At 37.6% G+C, this 12,556-nt stretch overlaps 1 protein-coding gene across 1 annotated transcript in view; it reads left to right on the top strand.

Moving 5' to 3' along the window:
* Positions 1 to 12,556, top strand: part of TAF4B (TATA-box binding protein associated factor 4b) — a 90,376-nt gene that overhangs the window by 35,962 nt on the left and 41,858 nt on the right. The window contains exons 10-11 of the mRNA XM_065935140.1: positions 6,739 to 6,908; positions 10,473 to 10,603. Of these exons, the coding sequence (XP_065791212.1) occupies positions 6,739 to 6,908; positions 10,473 to 10,603 (301 nt within the window). The remainder of the gene's footprint in view (positions 1 to 6,738; positions 6,909 to 10,472; positions 10,604 to 12,556) is intronic.

Raw genomic sequence — 12,556 nt, 5'->3', positions numbered from 1 at the left:
TTAAGAGGGTTCAGTTCAGTTCAGTCGCTCAGTTGTGTCCGACTCTTTGCGACCCCATGAACCGCAGCACACCAGGCCTCCCTGTCCATCACCAACTCCCAGAGTTTACCCAAACCCATGTCCATCGAGTCAGTCATGCCACCCAACCATCTCATCCTCTGTCTTCCCCTTCTCCTCCTGCCCTCAGTCTTTCCCAGCATCAGGGTCTTTTCAAATGAGTCAGCTCTTCACATCAGGTGGCCAAAGTATTAGAGTTTCAGCTTCAGCATCAGTCCTTCCAATGAATACCCAGGACTGATCTCCTTTAGGATGGACTGGTTGGATCTCCTTGCAGTCCAAGGGACTCTCAAGAGTCTTCTCCAACACCACAGTTCAAAAGCATCATTTCTTCTGCGCTCAGCTTTCTTTATAGTCCAACTGTCACATCCATACATGACTACTGGAAAAACCATAGCCTTGACTAGACGGACCTTTGTTGGCAAAGTAATGTCTCTGCTTTTTAATATGCTATCTAGGTTGGTCATAACTTTCCTTCCAAGGAGTAAGCGTCTTTTAATTTCATGGCTGCAGTCACCATCTGCAGTGATTTTTGGAGCCCAGAAAAATAAAATCAGCCACTGTTTCCACTGTTTCCCCATCTATTTGCCATGAAGTGATGGGACCGGATGCCATGATCTTAGTTTTCTGAATGTTGAGCTTTAAGCCAACTTTTTCGCTCTCCTCTTTCACTTTCATCAAGAGACTTTTTAGTTCCTCTTCACTCTCTGCCATAAGGGTGGTGTCACCTGCATATCTGAGGTTATTGGTATTTCTCCCGGCAATCTTGATTCCAGCTTGTGCTTCCCCCAGCCCAGCGTTTCTCATGATGTACTCTGCATATAAGTTAAATAAGCAGGGTGACAAGTAGAAGCGATTTTAAAAAGTAGGCACAAGTGGTAGTTAACTGTATTAAAAGCTGAAGAATTAGATCAGTTTCAGAAGCCAAAATGCAAGCCAGGTGATTGGGTAATACTTCTTTAACTTTTGCATAGTAACCTATTGCCCCGACAGAATCTTAAATTGGAAGCCTTTCACTGTTATATTTTCTTCTTGTATATCTTTTAGAACGAAACAGGCTTATATCTTTCACAACACCTTCGTTAAAAAATATACTGCATCAGACCAGAGGTCTTGAAGAATGATTCAGAGATTCCCACTTTCTTTGCCTCTAAAATTAAACCAACCCAGAATCACAAATTACCTCAGCAGCAAAGCCCTTGTTCCTGCCTTGGCCTGTCGTTTTTAGCCTTACCAACAATGCTGCTATGACACTGTGTTTGTTGTCTTTGCTTTCCTTTAGTCTGCCTCCTCTCTAAGAGGAAGTTTTAAATGGTTCAGGTACTGTTCATTGTGGTACTCTTTCCTCTTCCCTCCTTAGGGTCTCCCTCTCTTCATGCGGCCCTCTGTAACCATAGCAGCTGATAGCTGGACTAGAGGGAGCTGTGTTCAGCTTGGGGCCAGATAGAAGGGGCGGGGATGGCTAGGCAAGAACAAATCTTACTGGGTGGTTAGCTCCCTGCTGATTTCAGAGAAGGGCTGCAAGAAGATTCTGAAAGACATGGGACAGTCTCTTCACTGATGAATTCCTTTCAGTTCTAGTACTGTGCATGGGACTGCTAGTAATAGGAGGCCTGGTACTGGTCTCTCCAGTCTTTATGTGAGATTTCAGCAGGGGCTCAGCGGGAACACCCACCTGTGGAAGCAAGGTGCCGTGTACAAGGAGGCCTCTGTACCTGGCACACAGCTGACGTTGTGACCATACCATGCTGTGTGCATGTGTGTAAAGGCCATGTGCTGTATACCGTAAATAAGTCTGGGGGTTTTTTAAGGGAAGATTGAGGCCATGTTCTGAACGTCATTATATTTCTCTGTCTTCAGTTTTCTTTTTCTGTTTATTTACATATTATTTTTAAAATATCACTAACCATTTGATTGAGTAATCCATGTATATAGTACAACATTCAAAGGGTAGAAAAGATAACGTGTTTGCATGCGAAGTCACTTCAGTTGTGTCCGACTCTTTGCAACCCTATGGACTATAGCCCTCCAGGCTCCTCTGTCCATGAGATTCTCCAGGCAAGAATACTGGAGTGGGTTGCCATGTCTTATTCCAGGGGATCTTTCTGACCAAGGGATCAAACCCGTATCTCTCTTAATGTCTTCTGCATTGGCAGGCAGTTTCTTTACCACTAGTGTCAACTGGAAAGCCCCTAGAAAAAGAGTATGATGTGATACAAAATGTCTTCTTTCCTACTCATGCTTCCCAATTTCCCCCTCCAGAGATGAATTTCTTGTGTATTCAGAGATATGCCCATATAAGTTATGCCCATGTAAGTGTGTATTTTTTTTCCCCAAAGTATAGTCTGTTCTATACCTTGTTTTGTTTAGTTTTTCCCATTTCGTAATACACCTTGGCATTTGTTCTGTATCTGGCCAAAGAGAGCGCCCTTATTCTTTTAAGTGGCTGAGAGTGACATTAGAAAGTACCCTAATCAAAGTTATTCATTGTTTTGAGGAAGAAAATTTCGTCCTAACAGATTCTGTTTAGGAGTGAACAGAGTTTTTAATTGAATGTACTTGGCCCCTTTTTTCTTTTTTAATAGATGATTTTTTAGTGCAATTTTAGGTTCACAGGAAAATTGATTGGTATCTTGTAGAAAATTCTAATACATGCACAGCCTCAATCATTACCAACATCCCCCACCGGAGTGGTTTATTTGTTATGCTTGATGAATCTGCACTGAAACATCATTATCAACCAAAGTTCATCGTTTACCTTACAATTCACTCTTGTTGTGTGATGCATTCTGTGGGTTTTTACATTTTCGTGTGATGACATATATCCCCCATTATAGTGTCATACAGATACTATATATTTCACTGTCCTAAAAAGTCCTCTGTTTTCTACCTAGTCATCCCTTTCTGCTAACCCTGGGCAACTACAGGTCATCTTATTGTCTCCATAATTTGCATTTGCCAAGATGACATGTAGTTGGAATCATCAGTATGTAGCTTTTTCAGTTTGGCTTCTTCACTTAATAGTGTGCATGTAAGTTTCCTCCACATCTTTTCATGGTATGGTAGCATTTCTTTTTAGTCCTCAAGGATATTCCATTTCTGGATTTACTACAGTTTGTCCAATCACCTGCTGAAGGACATCTTGGTTGTTTCCAGGTTTTGACAATTAGGAGTAAATCTGCTAGAAACATCCATGTACAGCTTTTTGTATGGATGTGAATTTTCAGTTCCTTTGGGTTAGTACTGAGGAGTATAATTGCTGGATCATATGGTAAGAGTATGTTTAGTTTTGCAATAAACTGCCAAACTGTCTTTCATGGTAGCTGTACTATTTTGCGTTCCCACCAGCAGTGAAGGAGAGTTCCTGTTTCTCCACACCCACATCAACATCTGGTGTTCAGGCTTTTGGCCATTCTGATAGGTGTATAGTGGTATCTCATTGTTTTAATTTGCATCTCCTTGACAACATAGGATGTGGAGCATCTTTTCATATGCTTGCCATCTTTTTGGTGAGTTGTCTTTTAGGTCTTTGGCCCATTTTTTAATCTGTTTGTATTCTTTTTGTTGTGTTCTAAAAATTCTCTATATATTTTGGATAACAGTCCTTAATCAGATATGTGTTTTGCAGATATTTTCTCCCAGTCTATGGCTTGTTTTTTCATTTTCTTGATACTTAATTTTTAAAAAGTATTTTTTACTTAGACCTTTAAAAATTTTTTTTTAACTCTGATCTTGGCCCATCTTTAGGTTTACAGTTTCTATTGTACTTACATTTAAGCTTTAAGTGTTCAGATGTTTCTGGAATACTTCTTTGTTTACATAGGTGGTAAATTAGTTCTTAGAACCATTCTCAGCATCCCATACCTCTGACAGCACCTCTATGACATTTGATAAGGTGGAGACCAACCATTTTTATACAGTTTCTTTACATTGTATATTTCATGTGGTTGATTTGAGATACTAATTTTAAAAGTTTTCTTTTTCCTATTACAGAGACACAGTTTTAAAGGTTAGGCTTTTAAATATACTGTTCAGGTTGTGGAACCATATTTCTTTCTCTTCACTTGCAACTGCTGTGTCTAGCACTTAACTTTCTTTCATTTAGTTTGAAACTCTTATACCTATATGAGTGGGGTCTCTTTCCCTCTCTTAGCCCTAACATGCTGCTTTTTAAAGTTGAACACCAGAGGCTTTCATATCTTAAACACTTAACTGGTATAGTTCATTTCCATCTTTTGTACACAAATGCATTACTACAGGGAGGTTCAAATCCACTGATAATGAAATCACATGATAGGTCATTTGGCCCATGCAATAAATAGAAACAATATCTTTTTTATATAATCATGTTTGTGTAAATTGTTATGCACTGGTACATGAGTTATGGTCAGTGACATGCCTCTTATTGTGTATGGTGTTAAGGATGCCATTCAGTTCAGTTCAGTCACTCAGTCGTCTCCGACTCTTTGCGACCCCGTGAATTGCAGCATGCCAGGCCTCCCTGTCCATCACCAGCTCCTGGAGTCTACCCAAACCCATGTCCATCGAGTCAGTTATGCCATCCAGCCATCTCATCCTCTGTCTTCCCCTTCTCCTCCTGCCCCCAATCCTTCCCAGCATCAGGATCTTTCCAAATGAGTCAGCTCTTAGCATCAGGTGGCCAAAGTATTGGAGTTTCAGCTTCAACATCAGTCCTTCCAGTGAACACCCAGGACTGATCTCCTTTAGGATGAACTGGCTGGATCTCCTTGCAGTCCAAGGAGCTCTCAAGAGTCTCCTCCAATACCACAGTTCAAAAGCATCATTTCTTCTGCGCTCAGCTTTCTTTATAGTCCAACTGTCACATCCATACATGGCCACTGAAAAAACCATAGCCTTGACTAGACGGACCTTTGTTGGCAAAGTAATGTCTCTGCTTTTAAATATGCTGTCTAGGTTAGTCATAACTTTCCTTCCAAGGAGTAAGCGTCTTTTAATTTCATGGCTGCAGTCACCATCTGCAGTGATTTTGGAGCCCAAAAAAATAAAGTCTGACACTGTTTCCACTGTTTCCCCATCTATTTGCCATGAAGTGATCGGACCAGATGCCATGATCTTAGTTTTCTGAATATTGAGCTTTAAGCCAACTTTTTCGCTCTCCTCTTTCACTTTCAGCAAGAGGCTTTTTAGTTCCTCTTCACTTTCTGCCATAAGGGTGGTGTCATCTGCATATCTGAGGTTACTGATATTTCTCCCGGCAATCTTGATTCCAGCTTGTGCTTCTTCCAACCCAGCATTTCCCATGATGTACTCTGCATATAAGTTAAATAAGCAGGGTGACAGTATATAGCCTTGATGTACTCCTTTTCCCATTTGGAACCAGTCTGTTGTTCCATGTCCAGTTCTAACTGTTGCTTCCTGACCTGCATACAGGTTTTTCAAGAGACAGGTCAGATGGTCTGGTATTCCCATCTCTTTAAGAATTTTCCACAGTTTATTGTGATCCACACAGTCAAAGGCTTTGGCATATTCAATAAAGCAGAAATAGATGTTTTTCTGGAACTCTCTTGCTTTTTTGATGATCCAGCGGATGTTGGCAATTTGATCTCTGGTTCCTCTGCCTTTTCTAAAACCAGCTTGAACATCTGGAAGTTCACGGTTCACATATTGCTGAAGCCTGTCTTGGAGAATAAGGATGCCATTAGAATTTTAGTATTTGTTTGGTCTTTCTCTTCTCTCTCCTTAAACATAATATACTCATCTTAGTACCATAGCCATGTAGCAATGCTATTAGATAAAAGCAACTATTTAATTTTGCTGGCACAATGCAAGGAGCCCAAACATATTTTGTGTTCTTATATGTATGTCTTTTACATATGTGTGTATAATTTTATATCTTAAATATTAGCCCTTTGTAGCCATTTGCTCGAGGAGGTGGTTTAATGAATTCAATTGGTACAGATGAAGCACACCAAAAGTCTAAAGCAGAAAAACAAAGCTGGTTTTAACCATATAGTTTCAGAATAGCTAGTCTAGAGAGATTCTTCTCAAGGGCCTTTTCACGGGTATGGACCTTTCAGGATCGAAGGGTTTCTCCTCCTCAGTGGACCAGTGGAGGGCAATGGGGATATTTCAGGGGTTTTTTAATCATCTTGGGTGAAAAAAAAGAAGCCTGTTTTTATTTCATTGTCTTTCATTGGAGGCAGTTTGTAGATAACTTAGACTAACTTCCAAATCCCTCTTTTTTGAAAAAAATTATTTATTTTAGTTGGAGGACAGTTTTTCCACAATATTGCACTGACATCTGCCATACATCAACATGAATTGGCCATGGGTATCCTGTCCCTGCCCCCACCACAAACCTCTCTCCCACCCCTCTAGTTTGTCACAGAGCACTGGACCAAATCCCTCTTAGTGCACCCTGTTTACTAAACTGAGAGAGGGAGAGATGGGCACCAGGATTCAAAGATGTCTGTGATCGATCTTTTTGATATTAAATGTACTAGAGGTTAGAGACACCAGTTAATTTTAAAGACTGACAGAGAGGGATAGCCATGCCTCACTTTTTCTCTTGCTTAGATAAATTAAGTAAGATAATGACTTTAGTTATAAGGAGAGACCTACACTTTCTTGCTCTTTGAAATCACTCATTCACATACCACCACCACCACCAAACAGCTTTCCTTTTTTTTTTTCTATTAGAGATGAAGATGATATCAATGATGTGACTTCCATGGCAGGAGTCAATCTCAGTGAAGAAAACGCCTGCATCTTAGCAACAAACTCTGAATTGGTTGGCACCCTCGTTCAGTCCTGTAAAGATGAACCATTTCTTTTCATTGGAGCTCTACAAAAGCGAATTTTAGACATTGGTAAGTATGACCATTGACCTGGTAAGACTGTCTGATCCAAGGAAAATGTTATCAAGAGTTAGATAGCCTGGGTTCATGTTTCTGGAATGTCTGAAGCTTAACAAAAGCTCTGGAAGTAGTCAGGATTTCATGGGTGTTACAGTAATATTTTATTTTAAAAATTATTAAAGTAACTTAAATCATACAACCTGTGGTTTCTGGTATAGGTAGTAGTTAATATCATAAATATATAGATATACTTAGGATATATATATTTTTTTCTGTGCTGTTCTTCCTTGGTTAGCCTTTAGGCATGTAATTTATGTTACAAATTTGTGTTTATGAAACAAAGAAATAGCCAACGAGATTAAGTCCCTTTTTCCTCATCTCCACCCTGGAACTCAGACCCATCCTTAGGGTAAAAGAGCGAAGCTAGAATATCAGGGTTCTCTCTGGCCAGTAGTTGTTAGATGGCCTGAAGTATGTGAAAGGAAATGGTAGAGAACATACCTGTTTTATTCTGGAGCCAAACATTTTTTTGTTAATAGCAAACTCACAGTGGTAACTGAAAAAAGAGACAAATTGAAGAGAGACTGTTGTGTGTGTGTCTTCTCGTTTCTTGTGTACTGACCCAGGGGTTGGCCAGAGACTAACTCTCCTCCTTCACCCATGTCCAGCTTGAGGGGCCAGCACCAGTGACCTTTTAGTATGCTTGAGTAAGAACCTTTGCGTTCTGTGTTGAAGGCTTCACACAAAACTGTGGAAGTTTCAGATGTTTGATACATCCATGGTATATTTAAGGACTGTTACATATTCTAAGTCTTCTTGAAAATTACTCAGTAAATATTTGAGCTCCTACTGTGTGCTATACAAATTATCGCTTTTTTCACCTCAGTATATATTATCCTTTTATTTTGAAAGAGTAGAATTTACATTAGTTCAAAAGGATTGGAATTCAGAAAAGCTAATTGTAAAATGTTTGTTTGCTGTTTGCCTGTGTTTTGTTTGACTGCTCTCCTCTCCAGCCTTCCCTCCTCCTCTTTCTTCCCTCTCTCTCTTTCTCTTTCGCTTTCTTCATTGCGTCCTGTTTTGTACTGTACAGAAGGTGGTTCCTTAATTTGGGATTAAGCCTAAGCACATACCTTTCTGTGATGGCTTGGGAAATTTGCTGGTGTTTTAACTGCTTTTAGCCACACAATTATTTAGAACTCTGGTGGAGCACAAGTAGTTTCGTACTTAAATCAATTCCCTGCCCCCTTATAAATTTTATTTCTAGCTTGATTTAGACCTTGACCTTGACTGTATGTAGGAGAACTTTTAGTATTGAAACAACATTTTTTATCTTTTAGGACAGAGATTGACAGGTTTTTTTTTTTTTTTTCTTGCAAAGGACCAGATAGTAAATGTTTGCTACTTTGTGGGCAGATATAGTCTGTGTCGCAACTGCTCACCTCTACTGTTATTTTACAGAAGAAGCTGTAGACAATATGTGAACTAATAGGAAAGACTGTATTACCATCAAACTGTATCTATAAAGAGAGACCAGGTTTAGTTTGCTAACCTCTGCTTTCAAGGAGAATTCTGGGGATGAGTCTTTGTATTTTCAGTTCTTAGTGATAAAACACAAGCTAGTCATTTAATATGATGGAAAATTGCAAAACTTCTTCCCTCTAAATTACCTAAGCTTTTAAAACAAAAACCAGAGTGAATGGAGTTATGTATTTCTAGGAATATTCTTCATTTATAATAAAATTCCATGTTCACAGAACAGGTCAGAACCAAGATCATTTTTTAATAACAGGAGTTATAAATTAACCCAAAGAATTTGGGGAGGAAGATTTTCTTACTTGAATATGGTGGGGGAGTAAACATGCCAGTGTTCTTCCTTTTTTGCCAGTTACCTAAATTAAATTACACAGACTTTCTGTAAAATCACATAGTAAGCTTTCAAACACCAGCTTGATCTCCTTAATCAGTTAATGATGACTTTACCAAAGACAGTGTTTTATTTTAAAGTGAGACTTTAGCTTTGTAACTCTGTCATGTTTCATCGTCAGTTTAGTGAGGATATTAGAAAATTTGATTGTTCACTAAGCCCTGAAATTGTTTGAAACTCCCAACACTTGTTTATTTTTAGTATTTTAGAAATATGGATTTTTCTTTAACTTAAGCTTCTATTTTATACTTATGAAATTATTTTCAAAGTTTTTTCCCAGACACTATATATTATTAAATGTTCGTTTTTCTTAAAGTATCAACTGGTATGTCATCCTCTACATACCCATGTTTACTCATAATTTTAGTCACTGGATTGTTTTGAAATTGTATTATTGCTGCTATACAAGGCCCCACTATTTATTTATGCTGACGTTTCAGTAAAGTAGATTTGACTTTCCAGTTTTTTCCCCTTGCTTGAATTGTATATTGGTGATAAATTCAGTTTTAATAAAAAGTAAGGAACTACGTTTTGAAGGTTTGGTACAGATGAAGCTGAATCGTTTTGTATCCTTTTTCTGTCTGGTTTAACATAGCCCACGTTTTGAACTAAAGTTCAGCATTTCTTATGGCAGCATTTCTTATGATCAAACAGTATATTTAAGATTTGTTGGCTTTTTAAATTAAAGCTTTTATTTTGCAATCTTTATTCACACTTTGAGTATATAAGAATGTATTTCAGATAGAGTGCAACTTAAATATTATATTTTTAAAATTTGTGTAAATATGTTAAAAACAAACACAATAGCACTTAGAAAACTCATTTAGATGAGATTACATAATTGCATGTATCTTTAGGGTTATCATCTCTGATGATACAGGTGGTTTCACTGAGCTGGAGAACTGCTATTTAAATACTGATGAGGTTGTTTTATAAATGAGCTTCTGCTTTGCAGTATGTGGTCGAAATTGTTTTCCTGAAACTTTCTTCGTAGTTAGCAGAAGGAAGAATAGAAGTTTGGTTGATTTGTAGAAAGAGATGTAGTGAAAGAGAAGTTTTTTTAAAATTGATGAGTAAAATGATGAGGCTTTGAACTCATTTCAACTTGTAGACTAATTATCAAGTCAATTTATAGAATATGAGTGCAAAGTAAGCATGATTGGTATTGGACAAAAAAAGTATAGGTGTGTCGTGTAGACAAGTTATTAACAGAGATTCACAATCTGAATTCATGGAAATAAATGTTGTAAATTGCTAATAGTGTCAAACAGGGCAAAATGTAATTTTCTGTTTTTTTTAATTACTAAAATTAACAGAATACAGCACTAATCTGCAGTTACCATTTTCCTCCCTGAACACTAGACTTGATTTGTGTTCTTATTAACTTTGTCCTATAAATGACCTTGCAAGGAGAATGATTCTAGAGGCTAAGTGAAACAATGTCTATATTTTCTGAGGCTCCAGGCTAGGTTTTATTAATGTAATGTCTTAAGATCTTTGAAGTTGTGACTTTACCAGGAAAATCATAATCTCCAAACCTTTATTCATAATGGGTATGACTTCCAGGGGGAACAGAATACCTGCTGTGCTAATTATTTCAATTATCAGCCTCTACTAAAACACGTAATGGATTTTCCCTGCTTCCACAGGTAAAAAGCATGACATTACAGAACTTAATTCTGATGCTGTGAACTTGATCTCCCATGCAACACAGGAGCGATTACGAGGCCTTCTAGAAAAACTGACTACAATTGCTCAGCATCGAATGACAACTTACAAGGTAAAGGAAATCATTAGAGAAGACCAAACTCTTCTCCCCCCTTTGTTCTGTTAAAGGTAGCTTTTTGATATAGATTCTTATTCTAGGTACATTTTTCAAGGAAATAGTTGAGACATAATTCATACTGGTAGAAAATCAAAATCTCATTCCTAATGTGCCTTATTTAGATATGTTTACATGACAAATAGAGTTTCAGTAGTTTCCAAAGCTTCTATGTTAGTGTAGACTGAAATACGCATCTGTCATGCCTGAGGCTTCTCTTCCTAAAGTTGTTGACTGGAAAGGGGAGGATGTGTTAGAAGGAAATATTGGGTAGCTGTGTTCTCTTCAGTGATCCGTACTCTGCTGGCAACTCCCGTTTGCTTTCAGTGAGTTAAGTGGTTGCACTGAGGACTTTTATTTAAAAAATTACATGCACGAATAGCCTTGTCTTATCCCTAGTGGTGTGAACCAAATCACTTTCATCAAGATGAAAGCACTAGATTTATTTGTATTATGGTTTTGATGAAGAACAAATATATTGGTTGATGAGGGTTAAAAAAGAAAAAGATAACCTTTCCCCTCATAGCAGGAAATGTTCACAGCTAGATTTTATACATGTTACATGGGTAACCTTTTAACGTTTTGAGTTTGCAAGAATGGTCATTGTTATGATGTCCTAGACATAGGTTAAAAGGAATCTAGGGAAGTATCAGCTATGCTTATGGTAAATTTCCTGGAGGAAATCATTCTATTTTCTCCCCTTTCTGTTTCATTTAGAATTTTGGGAGAACTGTTTATAGTTGCTGAGGTGCTCACTTGTGTATTTGATGTGCTCATTTGAGAATTTGCTAGACTGACTTAAATATCATCAGAAAAAACTGCAGGAAAAAAGACCCCTAATGTCAGTATTTATTCCTGTGTACTTCTGGAATTTGTCCATTTCTTTTGGGTTATTTAATTTACTGGCATACAGTTGTTCATAATATTCTCTGGTAATCCTTTTTATTTTTGTAAGGTCCATGATAATGATCCTACTTTCTTTTCTCACTTTGTTTCCTGAAGGTATAAGGTTGGTTACTTATTTACAATCTCCTCTTTTAATGAGGCATTTCTTTATTGCTATAAAATTCCCTCTAAACACTGCTTTTGCTGCATTCAATAAGTTTTGGTACATTGTGATTTTGTTTTCATTTATCTCTTAGCTTTTTCTAATTTCCCTTGAGATTTCTTTTATCTATGGGTTATTTAAAAGTATGTTGTTTAATTTCCACATATTTGTGAAATTTCCAGTGTTCCTTCTGTTGATTTCTAGCTTCATTCCATTGTTGTCAGAGAATATTCTTAGCACAATTCAGTCATTTTGAATGTAGTGAGGCTTGTCTTGTGGCCTAACATATGATCTTTCTTAGAGGCTATTCCATGCCCACTTGAGAAGAATGTGTATTCTGCTGTTGTTGGGGAGGAGTGTTTAGTATGTCTGTTAGATCTAGTTGGTTTATAGTGTTAGTCCTCTGTTTTCATATTGATATTCTGTCTAGCTATTCAATCCAGTATTGAAAGTAAGGTATTAAAGACTTCAACTACTGTTGTAAAACTGTCTCTTTGTGAATTCTCTCCTTTTCCTCACCCTGTTGTTTCAGAGATATACGAGTGTACTTTCATTTACAGTAGACAGTTTCTGTACAAAATGTAGTATGTACATTTAGTATGGGATAAAATTTTTCCAATGATTGATTATAATGGAATGCTTTCCATTACACTTTCCAGTGTAATGTTTACTATCCCAAATACCATCCAAAGCTTTATTATGTATAACCTTCAGATGGAGTAGTTCTTGTAAGGTACATCAGCAGCACATATTCCAAGGATTTAGTTGCCCCAGGCAAAATGGATAGCATCTACTCCACTTAGAAACTCAGTAAGAAGAATGGAACTGGAGGAATCAACCTGCCTGACTTCAGACTCTACTAC

The sequence above is a fragment of the Muntiacus reevesi genome, chromosome 4 (assembly GCF_963930625.1).
Source record: "Muntiacus reevesi chromosome 4, mMunRee1.1, whole genome shotgun sequence".
Lineage (NCBI taxonomy): Eukaryota > Metazoa > Chordata > Mammalia > Artiodactyla > Cervidae > Muntiacus > Muntiacus reevesi.
Note: the sequence above shows the minus strand (reverse complement) of the source record. Positions and strands in the feature narration are given on the sequence as shown.